At 44.8% G+C, this 15408-nt stretch overlaps 1 protein-coding gene across 1 annotated transcript in view; it reads right to left on the reverse strand.

The window, feature by feature from the left end:
* Positions 1-248: 248 nt before the first annotated feature.
* LOC149461858 (uncharacterized) overlaps positions 249-15408 on the reverse strand; it is a 37877-nt gene continuing 22717 nt past the window's right edge. The window contains exon 2 of the mRNA XM_089677649.1: positions 249-2444. Within this exon, the coding sequence (XP_089533775.1) occupies positions 1159-2444 (1286 nt within the window). The 3' untranslated portion in view covers positions 249-1158. The remainder of the gene's footprint in view (positions 2445-15408) is intronic.

Here is a 15408-nt window from a genome sequence, read left to right on the forward strand (position 1 = left end):
TGGTCTGGTATGGATCAGGAGGGGGGGGCACACTACAGCCCCCCTCTGCACTCTGTATGGTGGGCTGTATATGATATACTGCTGACCCCCGCACTCTGCGCCGTTATTGAAGGGTGTGAGGTGTCACCGAGGAGCAATGTTCTATATTGAAGTTTGCCGTCATTGCACCGACACACACAATAGTTTTTGTCCAATAAATGTTTTATTATAATTTTACATTTAACAAGATTGAAGCATAAAAATCAGGAAACAGTAAAGGAAGGAATCTGATTGGTCAGGAAGATCCCTTGTCTGGAATGTGGGGGCGGAGTCATTATTATTGGTGTACAATACAATACACAACGTGTTCCATTATTATAACAAAGTATTGTAGAAAAGATCCCAACATGGAAAATGGGGGAAAGGAGGAAATAAAGGCGGATATGAAGGGGAATCTGTGTACGGGGAACACCTTAACAATCACCACCATTTTATTCTCCAGGGCCTCTGATGTCACAGAATAGATGTTTGGGGGTTTATCTCATCTTCAGGACCAAAATCTGCATTTTCCCATGTGTGCAAAATCATGCAGAAACAGCTCTGGCAGTGAGAGGGTTAATGTGGGCTAGATGGGATCCCTCTGCTGGGGTGACATTAGAGCTCCCCCTAGCTGCAGCCTGGTAATAACATTGCTGGGAGGTCTATTCATTTCTCTGCTCCATACTTCCCGTCTTTATAGAAACGTCTCCTGACATTTGGGGTCTATTCATAGAATGTTTGTATAGCAATTCCCTCAGTGAGAGTTCATGTCCATTCCTCCTGTGTGAATGGGGGAACCAATGTTATTAGGATCACATCTGAGCTGCTGGAATGCCTTCCATCGATGGAAAATACATTGAAAACTTCTCCTGCCATCAATGACCAACCCGGTCCCACACTTCATCCATGTCTTTGGGGGCCTCTGATCTCCTTATGAACTGTTTCTTCCATGATGAAGATCAGCCATGGAGTATATCTGAGGTGTATATCAGGGTGTGCTTCTTCCCCACATGAGAGCTGGGATGTCCAGCAACATTCATCTAGAAGACATTTCCCGCACTCAAGGCACTAATACACCTCCAGGGTTGTGTGGGATCCCTGATGTACAGGAAGACAGGACTTCAGTGAGGAACATTTCCCTCACTCAGGACAGAAAAGTGGCTTCTTCCTCGTGTGAGATTTCTGATGTTTGGAAAGATGGGACTTCCGTGAAAAACATTTCCCACACTCAGGACAGGAATATGGCTTCTCCCCCGTATGACATCTCTGATGTGTGTAAAGACTGGACTTCCGTGAAAAACATTTCCCACACTCAGGGCAGGAATACAGCTTCTCCCCTGTATGAGATTTCTGATGGTTGTAAAAATTGCACTTCACTGAAAAACATTTCCCGCACTCAGTACAGGAATATGGCTTTTCCCCTGTGTGAGATCTCTGATGTGTTTGCAGACTGGACTTCTCTGAAAAACATTTCCCGCACTCAGAACAGGCAAACGGCTTCTCCCCTGTGTGAGATTTCTGATGCCTGTAAAGAACAGACTTCACTGAAAAACATTTCCCACACTCAGGACAGGAATATGGCTTCTCCCCTGTGTGATATCGCTGATGTGTGTGAAGATAGGACTTTTTTGAAAAACATTTTCCGCACTCAGAACAGGCATACGGCTTCTCCCCTGTGTGAGATTGCTGGTGCCTGTGAAGAATACGCTTCTCTGAAAAACATTTCCCACACTCAGGACAGGAATATGGTTTTTCCCCTGTGTGATATTTCTGATGTGTGTGCAGACTGGACTTCTCTGAAAAACATTTCCCGCACTCAGGACAGGAAAATGGCTTCTCCCTTGTGTGAGTCTTTTTATGACGATTAACACGGAATTTAGAAGGAAACCATTTCCCACACTTAGGACAAGAATACGGCTTCTCCCCTTTGTGAGATCTCTGATGTGTGTGAAGACTGGACTTCACTGAAAAACATTTTCCACACTCAGGACAGGAATACGGCTTCTCCCCTGTGTGAGATCTCTGATGTGTGTGAAGGCTGGACTTGTCTGAAAAACATTTCCCACACTCAGGACAGGAATACGGCATCTCCCCCGTGTGAGATTTCTGATGTCTGAGAAGAATAGAATGATCTGAAAAACATTTCCCACACTCAGGACAGAAATACGGCTTCTCACCAGTGTGAGTTCTTTTATGCACATTAAGATTGTATTTAGTATGGAAACCCTTCCCGCACTCAGGACAGGAATACGGCTTCTCCCCCGTGTGAAATCTCTGATGTGTGTGAAGACTGGACTTGTCTGAAAAACCTTTCCCACACTCAGGACAGGAATGCGGCTTCTCCCCTGTGTGAGATCTTTTATGCACATTAAGGTGGGATTTATAACGGAAACCCTTCCCACACTCAGTACAGGAGAACCTCTTCCCTGTTGGAAGGCCGGCCCGGTCCCGCAGAGTCTGAGGTTCCTCAGGATACGAGAAATCCGATGGTCCATCTACACTGGGTGGTGCCGGATGGACATTGGAGGGAGCCGGGTTTTCTCCTGGACTATACTGTGTGATGTCCTCATCTTCTACTTTCCAGTCTGGAGACAAAGTGAGACAATCCTCGGAGGTTTTCCTCATCTCCCGGCCATGGACTAAAATACAAAGACAAAGAGGATTACTAGACAGGAGCTGATTGGTTCCCCCAAACCAGGACTCCGCCCACATCAGGCAGCTTGGTCTCCGAGGAGCTTACAATTCCACCCTCAAGGGAACTAGGAAATGGCTCCTCTGATCTCCTACCAGGTCATTTCTTTATTCATGGACCTTAGTCAGAGAGTGAGGAAACAACCAGAACTGTCTTTTATAGGAGGGACAGTGATGAGGGGATTATAGGACGAGGGTCCCCACCCCCTCTATCACTCATCGCCATCTTCCCAACACAAGAAGTACTGCACTTCCTTATTTAGTCCATGATTTAGTCATGAAGAACAGCGGGGCTGAGCCCCACCAGAGGTCAGAGAGTGAGGATGGGGGGAGAACAACCAAGATGAAGACTGGACTGATCCTGAAGACCACCATCATTGGGGTATTGACTCCTCCCTCATTATCACTTTCTGTTTAAGGGTCCAAAGTTGGAGGATGTGATCACATTATTATCACCATGTAAAAGTCTGTGCTCCAATCACATCATCCGATATAAAATGTCCATCTGGGAGGAATGTACAACATAGAGTATATAGTGCAGGGGTCAGGAGTATGTAATGTACAACATAGAGTATATAGTGCAGGGGTCAGGAGTATGTAATGTACAACAGAGTATATAGTGCAGGGTCAGGAGTATGTAATGTACAACATAGAGTATATAGTGCAGGGGTCAGGAGTATGTAATGTACAACATAGAGTATATAGTGCAGGGGTCAGGAGTATGTAATATACAACATAGAGTATATAGTGCAGGGGTCAGGAGTATGTAATGTACAACATAGAGTATATAGTGCAGGGGTCAGGAGTATGTAATGTACAACACAGAGTATATAGTGCAGGGGTCAGGAGTATGTAATGTACAACAGAGTATATTGTGCAGGGGTCAGGAGTATGTAATGTATAACAGAATATATAGTGCAGGGGTCAGGAGTATGTAATGTACAACATAGAGTATATAATGCAGGGGTCAGGAGTATGTAATGTACAACACAGAGTATATAGTGCAGGGGTCAGGAGTATGTAATGTACAACATAGAGTATATAGTGCAGGGGTCAGGAGTATGTAATGTACAAGTTATATAGTATAAGGGGTCAGGACTCACAGTATTAGTATTCTGTAATCAGTGGAAGCTTAAATGTTTACTGTAGGCAACATGTAGAGGTGAGCTGGGATTAAACCATCATGAAACCAGTTAGATTGGAGGTGAGCAAATCCTTGGACAGAGGGGTGGTTGTGAACGTGGTATACTTGGACAGACGGTTGGCGGTGCATGTGGTATACTTGGACAGAGGGGTAGTGGTCAACGTGGTATACTTAGACAGAGGGGTGGCGGTGGGCGTGGTATCCTTGGACAGAGTGGTGGTGGTGGACGTGTATACTTGGACAGAGGGGTGGTGGTGGACGTGGTATATTTTGACAAAGAGGTGTCAGTGGATGTGTTATACTTGGACAGAGGGGTGGCGGTGGACGTGGTATACTTGGACAGAGGGGTGGCGGTGAACGTGGTATACTTTGACAAAGAGGTGTCAGTGGATGTGTTATACTTGGACAGAGGGGTGGCGGTGGACGTGGTATACTTGGATAGAGGGGTGGCTGTGGACGTGGTATATTTGGACAGAGGGGTGGTGGTGGACGTGGTATACTTGGACAGAGGGATGGCGGTGGACGTGGTATACTTGGACAGAGGGGTGGTGGTGGATGTGGTATACTTGGACAGAGGGGTGGTGGTGGATGTGGTATACTTGGACAGAGGGGTGGCTGTGGACATGGTATACTTGGACAGAGGGGTGGCGGTGGACGTGGTATACTTGGACAGAGGGGTGGCGGTGGACGTGGTATACTTGGACAGAGGGGTGGCGGTGGACGTGGTATACTTGGACAGAGGGGTGATAGTGGACGTGGTATACTTGGACAGAGGGGTGATAGTGGACGTGGTATACTTGGACAGAGGGGTGATGGTGGACGTGGTATACTTGGACAGAGGGGTGATGGTGGACGTGGTATACTTGGACAGAGGGGTGATGGTGGACGTGGTATACTTGGACACAGTTCCCCACACACAACTAATGTGTAAGGTAAAGTCTATTGGCTGGAACAATGCAAATGTAAATGGATAGAAAACTGACTGAAAGATCGTATTCAGAGAGTAGTGGTTAATGATTCATACTCTGAATGGTCCAGGGGTGTCAGTGGGGTACCCCAAGGTTCAGTGTTATTAGTGGGGTACCCCAAGGTTCAGTGTTGTGTACCCAAAGGTTCAGTATTAGTGGGGTACCCAAAGGTTCAGTGTTATTAGTGGGGTACCCAAGGTTCAGTGTTATTAGTGGGGTACCCCAGGGTTCAGTGTTATTAGTGGGGTACCCCAAGGTTCAGTATTAGTGGAGTACCCCAAGGTTCAGTGTTATTAGTGGGGTACCCCAAGGTTCAGTGTTATCAGTGGGGTACCTCAAGGTTCAGTGTTTTTGTTGGGTTCCCCAAGGTTCAGTGTTATTAATGGGATACCCCAAGGTTCAGTGTCATCAGTGGTGTACCCCAAGGTTCATTGTTTGTGGGGTGCCCCAAGGTTCAGCATTCTCAGTGGTGTACCCCAAGGTTCAGTGTTATTAGTGGTGTACCCCAAGGTTCAGTGTAATTAGTGGGGTACCCCAAGGTTCAGTGTAATTAGTGGGGTACCCCAAGGTTCAGTGTTATTAGTGGGATACCCCAAGGTTCAGTGTTATTAGTGGGGTACCCCAAGGTTCAGTGTTAATAGAGGGGTATCCCAAGGTTCAGTGTTATTAGTGGTGTACCCCAAGGTTCAGTGTTATTAATGTGGGACCCAAGGTTCAGTGTTATTAGTGGGGTATTACGGGGTTCAGTATTATTAGTGGTGTACCCCAAGGTTCAGTGTTATTAGTGGGGGACCCCAAGGTTCAGTGTTATTAGTGGGGTATTACGGGGTTCAGTATTATTAGTGGTGTACCCCAAGGTTCAGTGTTATTAGTGGTGTACCCCAAGGTTCAGTGTTATTAGCTGGTTCCCTCCCGGCCTATGGCCAGATGGTGGCCGGGCGAGCTCCTCGTGCCTCCGGTTGGAAGCCAAATGGCACCCTTCTAGGCATGCGCAGTTTGCATGCCCACAGAGCCACGCAGTGGTGCAACCTGTCACCGGCCATATACCTTGGACACGGCCAATGACAGATCTGTGTACTGGCTCCTTTGTCAGTACCATGTGACCTGCTGTGACCAATCACTGCAGGTCACATGACAATTGTATACAATGGATGGCTTCATTTTCTTCCCAAAAGAAGATCAAAAATTTTGAAAAAAAAAAGTTTTTCTTTGTTTCTGTTATAAAAGTTTGCAAATAAATAATTGTTCTTCATAAATTTAGGCCGAGATGTATTCTGCTCCATGTCTTTGGTGAAAATAACCCAAATTATGATTTAGTTTGTAGGAAAGTTATATATAGAGTTCACAAAGTATGGGAGATATCTGAAAATTGATCAATCCTGAAGTACTGACAGCCAATCTAATTTCTTGAGGTCCAAGAATGTCAGGACAGTACAGATATCCCCCAAATGTCAGGACGGTACAGATATCCCCCAAATGTCAGGACGGTACAGATATCCCCCAAATGTCAGGACGGTACAGATATCCCCCAAATGTCAGGACAGTACAGATATCCCCCAAATGTCAGGACGGTACAGATATCCCCCAAATGTCAGGACGGTACAGATATCCCCCAAATGTCAGGACAGTACAGATATCCCCCAAATGTCAGAACAGTACAGATATCCCCCAAATGTCAGGACGGTACAGATATCCCCCAAATGTCAGCACAGTACAGGTATCCCCCAAATGTCAGCACAGTACAGGTATCCCCCAAATGTCAGGACGGTACAGATATCCCCCAAATGTCAGAACAGTACAGAATCCCCCAAATGTCAGAACGGTACAGATATCCCCCAAATGTCAGAACGGTACAGATATCCCCCAAATTTCAGAATGGTACAGATATCCCCCAAATGTCAGCACAGTACAGATATCCCCCAAATGTCAGGAAGATACAGATATCCACAAATGTCAGAACGGTACAGATATCCCCCAAATGTCAGGACGGTGCAGATATCCCCCAAATGTCAGGATGGTACAGATATCCTCCAAATGTCAGGACGGTACAGATATCCCCCCAATGTCAGGACAGTACAGATATCCCCCAAATGTCAGGACAGTACAGATATTCCCCAAATGTCAGGATGGTAAAGATATTCCCCAAATGTCAGGACAGTACAGATATCCCCCAAATGTCAGGACGGTACAGATATCCCCCAAATTTCAGGACGGTACAGATATTCCCCCAAATTTCAGGATGGTACAGATATTCCCCCAAATTTCAGGATGGTACAGATATCCCCCCAAATGTCAGGATGGTACAGATATCCCCCCAAATGTCAGGATGGTACAGATATCCCACAAATGTCAGGACGGTACAGATATCCCACAAATGTCAGGACGGTACAGATATCCCCCAAATGTCAGGACGGTACAGATTTTCCCCAAATTTCAGGATGGTACAGATATCCCCCAAATGTCAGGACGGTACAGATATCCCCCAAATGTCAGGACGGTACAGATATCCCCCAAATGTCAGGACGGTACAGATATCCCCCAAATGTCAGGATGGTACAGATATCCCCCGAATGTCAGGACAGTATAGATATCCCCCAAATGTCAGGAAGGTACAGATACCCCCCAAATGTAAGGACGGTACAGATATCCCCCAAATGTCAGGAAGGTACAGATACCCCCCAAATGTAAGGACGGTACAGATATCCCCCAAATTTCAGGATGGTACAGATTTTCCCCAAATTTCAGGACGGTACAGATTTTCCCCAAATGTCAGAATGGTACAGATATCCGCCACATTTTATTTGGGTACAGTGTTGTATGACTGCGCAATTGTCATTCAAAGTGTGAGAGCGCTGAGACCTGAAAATTGGCCTGGGCAGGAAGGGGGTAAAAGTGCCCGGTATGGAAGGGGTTAGTGGGATATTACGGGGTTCAGTGTTATTAGTGGGGTACCCCAAGGTTCAGTGTTTTTAGTAGGATACCCCAGGGTTCAGTGTTATTAGTGGGGTACCCCAGGGTTCAGTGTGATTAGTGGGGTACCCCAAGGTTCAGTGTGATTAGTGGTGTACCCCAGGGTTCAGTGTTATTAGTGGTGTACTCCAGGGTTCAGTGTGATTAGTGGTGTACCCCAGGGTTCAGTGTTATTAGTGGGGTACCCCAAGGTTCAGTGTTATTAGTGGGGTACCCCAGGGTTCAGTGTTTTTAGTGGTGTACCCCAAGGTTCAGTGTTTTTAGTGGTGTACCCCAGGGTTCAGTGTTATTAGTGGGGTACCCCAGGGTTCATTGTTTTTAGTGGTGTACCCCAGGGTTCAGTGTTATTAGTGGGGTACCCCAAGATTCAGTGTTATTAGTGGGGTACCCCAGGGTTCAGTGTTATTAGTGGGGTACCCCAAGGCTCAGTGTTATTAGTGGGGTACCCCGAGGTTCAGTGTTATTAGTGGTGTACCCCAAGGCTCAGTGTTATTAGTGGGGTACCCCAAGGTTCAGTGTTATTAGTGGGGTACCCCAGGGTTCAGTGTTGGGCCCCTTACTTATTAATATATATATAAACAATATGGGGTGTGAGATTATAAACCCCATTCCAGTCTTTGCAGATGACACCAAGCTGTGCCGGGGAATAACGTCCTTACAGGATGTCTCCAACTTACAAGCCGACCTCAATGCTCTGTGTAATTGGGGGGCTATGGGGCCAATGAGGGCTAATGGTGATAAATGTAAGGCTCTGCACTTGGGGGGGCTAAGAATATGCATCATACATACTAGGGGGGTACAACTGGGGGGGCAATGGTGGAGAAGGATCTGGGGGGGGGGGGTCAATGGTGGAAAAGGTTCTGGAGGGAAATGGAGAAATATCTGGGGGTCAATGGTGGAGAGGGATCTGGGGAGGTCAATGGTGAAGAAGGATCTGGGAGGTGAATGGTGGAGAAAGATCTGGGGGGCGAATGGTGAAGAAAGATCTGGGGGGCCAATGGTGGAGAAAGATATGGGGGGCCAATGGAGGAGAAATATCTGGGGGGGTCAATGGTGAAGGATCTGGGGGGGTCAATGGTGGAGAAGGATCTGGGGGGGTCAATGGTGGAGAAGGATCTAGTAGATCACAAGTTAATATTGACATGCAATGCCAAGCTGCGGGTTCTAAAGCGAACAAAATCCTCTCTTGTATTAGGAGAGGTATAGACTCCAGAGAGAGAGAGATATCACCCCCCCCGGTACAAATCATTAGTAAGACCTCATCTGGAATATGCAGTTCAGTTTTGGGCTCCAATTCACAAAAAGAACATTGGGGAACTGGAGGAAGTACAGAGAAGGGCAACCAAACGGATACGAGGCATGGAGGAGATCAGCTATGAGGAAAGATTAGAGGAACTGAATGTATTCTCTACTGAGAAGAGGAGATTAAGGGGGGGATATGATCTCCATGTATAATACATAAGGGGGGGATATGATCTCCATGTATAATACATAAGGGAGGGATATGATCTCCATGTATAATACATAAGGGAGGGATATGATCTCCATGTATAATACATAAGGGGGATATGATCTCCATGTATAATACATAAGGGGGGAGATGATCTCCATGTATAATACATAAGGGGGATATGATCTCCATGTATAATACATAAGGGGGGATATGATCTCCATGTATAATACATAAGGGGGGATATGATCTCCATGTATAATACATAAGGGGGGATATGATCTCCATGTATAATACATAAGGGGGATATGATCTCCATGTATAATACATAAGGGGGGATATGATCTCCATGTATAATACATAAGGGGGGATATGATCTCCATGTATAATACATAAGGGAGGATATGATCTCCATGTATAATACATAAGGGGGGATATGATCTCCATGTATAATACATAAGGGGGGGATATGATCTCCATGTATAATACATAAGGGGGATATGATCTCCATGTATAATACATAAGGGGGATATGATCTCCATGTATAATACATAAGGGGGGATATGATCTCCATGTATAATACATAAGGGGGGATATGATCTCCATGTATAATACATAAGGGGGGATATGATCTCCATGTATAATACATAAGGGGGGATATTATCTCAATGTATAATACATAAGGGGGGGATACGATCTCCATGTATAATACATAAGGGGGGATACGATCTCCATGTATAATACATAAGGGGGATACGATCTCCATGTATAATACATAAGGGGGATACGATCTCCATGTATAATACATAAGGGGGGATATGATCTCCATGTATAATACATAAGGGGGGGATATAATCTCCATGTATAATACATAAGGGGGATATGATCTCCATGTATAATACATAAGGGGGGATATGATCACCATGTATAATACATAAGGGGGATATGATCTCCATGTATAATACATAAGGGGGGATATGATCTCCATGTATAATACATAAGGGGGATATGATCTCCATGTATAATACATAAGGGGGGATATGATCTCCATGTATAATACATAAGGGGGGATATGATCTCCATGTATAATACATAAGGGGGATATGATCTCCATGTATAATACATAAGGGGGGATATGATCTCCATGTATAATACATAAGGGGGGGATATGATCTCCATGTATAATACATAAGGGGTATATGATCTCCATGTATAATACATAAGGGGGGATATGATCTCCATGTATAATACATAAGGGGGATATGATCTCCATGTATAATACATAAGGGGGGTATAATCTCCATGTATAATACATAAGGGGGATATGATCTCCATGTATAATACATAAGGGGGGATATGATCTCCATGTATAATACATAAGGGGGGATATGATCTCCATGTATAATACATAAGGGGGATATGATCTCCATGTATAATACATAAGGGGGGATATGATCTCCATGTATAATACATAAGGGGGGATATGATCTCCATGTATAATACATAAGGGGGGATATGATCTCCATGTATAATACATAAGGGGGATATGATCTCCATGTATAATACATAAGGGGGGGATATGATCACCATGTATAATACATAAGGGGGATATGATCTCCATGTATAATACATAAGGGGGGATATGATCTCCATGTATAATACATAAGGGGGATATGATCTCCATGTATAATACATAAGGGGGGATATGATCTCCATGTATAATACATAAGGGGGGATATGATCTCCATGTATAATACATAAGGGGGATATGATCTCCATGTATAATACATAAGGGGGGATATGATCTCCATGTATAATACATAAGGGGGGGATATGATCTCCATGTATAATACATAAGGGGTATATGATCTCCATGTATAATACATAAGGGGGGATATGATCTCCATGTATAATACATAAGGGGGATATGATCTCCATGTATAATACATAAGGGGGGTATAATCTCCATGTATAATACATAAGGGGGATATGATCTCCATGTATAATACATAAGGGGGGATATGATCTCCATGTATAATACATAAGGGGGGATATGATCTCCATGTATAATACATAAGGGGGATATGATCTCCATGTATAATACATAAGGGGGGATATGATCTCCATGTATAATACATAAGGGGGGATATGATCTCCATGTATAATACATAAGGGGGGATATGATCTCCATGTATAATACATAAGGGGGATATGATCTCCATGTATAATACATAAGGGGGGGATATGATCACCATGTATAATACATAAGGGGGATATGATCTCCATGTATAATACATAAGGGGGGATATGATCTCCATGTATAATACATAAGGGGGATATGATCTCCATGTATAATACATAAGGGGGGATATGATCTCCATGTATAATACATAAGGGGGGATATGATCTCCATGTATAATACATAAGGGGGGATATGATCTCCATGTATAATACATAAGGGGGGATATGATCTCCATGTATAATACATAAGGGGGGGATATGATCTCCATGTATAATACATAAGGGGTATATGATCTCCATGTATAATACATAAGGGGGGATATGATCTCCATGTATAATACATAAGGGGGATATGATCTCCATGTATAATACATAAGGGGGGTATAATCTCCATGTATAATACATAAGGGGAATATGATCTCCATGTATAATACATAAGGGGGGATTGCTGTAGGAAAGTCCTGGATTCTTTCTTGGATACACAGAATATAACTGGATATAACATTTATAGGGAAAGTTGATCCAGGGAATATCTGATTGTCTCTCGGGGGTCAGGAAGGAATTTATTCCCCTGCAGGAGCAGATTGGATCGTACTTTGCTGGGTTTTTGCCTTCTGGTGGATCAGCTGTGGGTGTCAGATTATAACTTTTATTTTTAATGGTACAACTAGATGGATGTCTTTTTTCAGCCAGACTAACTATGTAACTATGTAGGTCCCACACCGCTGCCTCCCATCTCCTGAGACTGCACTCAGTGACTTGGGTCTGAGACACTACAGACATATCCCTCCACCCGGCACAGCCAGCAGATAACAGAGAAGGTCCCCTGGAAGAGTCAGGCACAAGGCAGGAGACCCCAGTCACATGTCCTGGGTGCTACATTATGCAATGCTTATAGTAAAAATCAACATTTTTCTGCCAGCTGAACCCCAGAACCTCCATAAATCCAGTCTAGATACATAAATTGTGTCTGCAGCACAGAGAAGGAAGATTATCCGAGAGAAATCCAGGAATACAGGACGGGGAACACAGCTCAGGAAAGTGACCAGGGGATTACAGGCTGATATCACCCAGTCCCCGCCCTACTCTGGACCAATCAGTGAGCAGTATGGGTGGAGGATTGGATTTAGTGTTCATGACCCACCTGTGCTGATCTCTGTAGGAGTGTCCTCCTCTATAAATGTCCCCGTTATTCCATCCTCCTCCATAGACTGCTGATCATCCCTCACATACGCCTCTTCTTCTTCTGCTTTCACCTCAAATTCTATATCGATTGGATCTCCACTCTAAATCAAGGAAATGAGAGAAAATATCATCTGTAAAATGTAAGGTCACATAAAATATCCACACATTGTCTCTATGAATCCATGTTCTAGATGCTCCATCCCACCAACCTTGTAATAGTGAGGGATGGTGTGACCTTCCTGTGTGGAATCCCGGGAATACAGAGGACGGGGACATCTCTCTGGTGGGTTCCTGGTATTAGGTGGCTCCATCATCTCCTTGTGTCCTTCTGAAAACTCCTCCATCACTCCATACTCCTCATCCTCCTCTTTATACTCTTCTTTAACATCAATATTATCATCCCCGAGGATTCCACTCTGAAAGATATAATAAAACATTCATTGTAACAAACATGCTGTGTATAAATCACAACTACCAATAATTGTCATCATCTACCTGATGATGGTGAGGGATGGTGTGACCTTCCTGTGTGGAATCCCGGGAATACAGAGGACGGGGACATCTCTCTGGTGGGTTCCCATGACTGGATCCATCTGTAGGAAACACACACACTGACTGAATCCATTGTTTCTATGTGTTTATCAGATGATGGGGGATCTAGGTGGATCCTCCGTACTGCTCTCTCCTTTACAATAAAGTCTCCTCTTACCCGGTGATGTGAGGGGCGGCTGATTGTCCATCATGACGTCCTTGTAGAGATCCTTGTGTCCTTCTAAATACTCCCACTCCTCCATGGAGAAATAGACAGTGACACCCTGACACCTTATAGGAACCTGACACACACAATGATACAGTCACCATCCAGACACATCCCTTGTCTGTTACTGGAGAATGTCCCAGAATTCCCGGCACCGCTCACCTCTCCTGTCAGCAGCTCAGTGATCTCTCTGGTGACTTCTAGAATCTTCTTCTTCTTTCTCTCTTCTATCAGGGAGGGAGGTGGAGGCAATGTGATGTCATATGATCTCCAGACTTCACAGGAGGAAAACTCTACATCTGAACACAAATAGTCACATCAAATGATATTCCCAGAATCCTCCTCACCTCTCCATTCAGGTCTGTTTTAGTGAAGCTCCACTTCAGCGCTTAGTATATGAATTCTGACATCATTACATAAAATGAAGGATCAACAATTCTGCTTTGGTTGTGAGGATGCAAAGTGTCCACCCACATCCTAAGAGCACAGGTTAAAAGAAAGAAGAGCTGGATGGAGGGAAATAGGGAGGAGGAGCTGTGAGATCAGTATGATGTCATAGGATTCTCTGACTCTGGTTGGAGGGACATTGGGAGGAGGAGCTGTGAGGTCAGTGTGATGTCATAGGATTCTCTGACTCTGGATGGAGGGACATTGGGAGGAGGAGCTGTGAGGTCAGTGTGATGTCATAGGATTCCCTGACTCTGGATGGAGGGACATTGGGAGGAGGAGCTGTGGGGGCACTCTATGAGGTTTCTGTACATTGCTCCCAGGTTCATCCCACCTCTCCAAACATGAAAGATGAACTTTATCTTTGGGCTTGCCAGGACACATCATATTTCTCATTTTAGATGAATATCTGAGACTTGGATCATTATGAAGAAATATGGTTTCAGGACATTATTATTATTATACAGGATTTATGGCGCCAACAGTTTGCTCAGCACTTTATAATATAACGGGAGACAATACAGCAACAATACAGTTCAATACAAGAGGGTTAGGAGGCCCTGATCCCGGGAGCTTACAATCTAGGAGGGAGGGGCTAGTGGTACAAATGGTTGTAACTGTGGGGGATGGAGTGGTTGGAAGAACAGAAGATTCCGTTATTAGCTGAGGACAGGATAGGCTTCCCTGAAGAGAGAGGTTTTCAGAGATCGCCTAAAAGTGAGCAGAGTAGGCGATAGTCTGATAAATTGGGTTAGAGAGTTCCAGAGGATGGGGGAAGTGCTGAAGAAGTCCTAGAGGTGAGCATGGGAGGAGGAGACAAGGGAGCTAGAGAGCAGAATGTCATGGGAGGAGCAGAGAGTACGGTTTGGGTGATATTTAGAGACAAGATTGGTGATGTAATTTGGGGCGGAGTTATAAATGGCTTTATATGTTAATGTTAATGTTTTGAATTGTATCCATTCGGCAATGGGAAGCCAGTGGAGGGATTGGCAGAGAGGGGTGGAAGACATTGAATGGAGGCTAGTGGAGGGATTGGCAGAGAGGGGTGGAGGACACTGAATGGAGGCCAGTGGAGGGATTGGCAGAGAGGGGTGGTGGATATGGAACGGTTAGTAAGGTGGATAAGTTTGACAGCAGCATTCATGATAGACTGAAGAGGGGATAGCCTGCGATGAGGTCGGCCAATGAGGAGGGAGTTACAATAGTCAAGGCGAGATATAACAAGGGAGTGAATAAGTTGCTTAGTGGTTTCCGAGGTTAAGAACGGGCGTATCTTGGAGATGTTGCAGAGGTGAAGTCTACAAGATTTGGACAGTGATTGGATTTGGGGCTGAAAGGACAGATGGGAGTCTAGGATTACACCTAGTACCCTGGCATGAGGGGAGGGACTGATGGTTGTATTATTGATCTTGATGGAAAAATCAGGGGAGGGGGCAAAGACTGGGGGGAATACTAAGAGCTCAGTTTTGGAAAGATTGAGTTTGAGGAAGTGGAGTGACATTGTCAGGGATCTGGGTATGACCAGAAATGTGTGGTA

Source organism: Staurois parvus, unplaced genomic scaffold (genome assembly GCF_062004578.1).
Source record: "Staurois parvus isolate SC_StPar_1 unplaced genomic scaffold, SC_StPar_1.0 ptg000191l, whole genome shotgun sequence".
In the NCBI taxonomy this organism is placed as follows: domain Eukaryota; kingdom Metazoa; phylum Chordata; class Amphibia; order Anura; family Ranidae; genus Staurois; species Staurois parvus.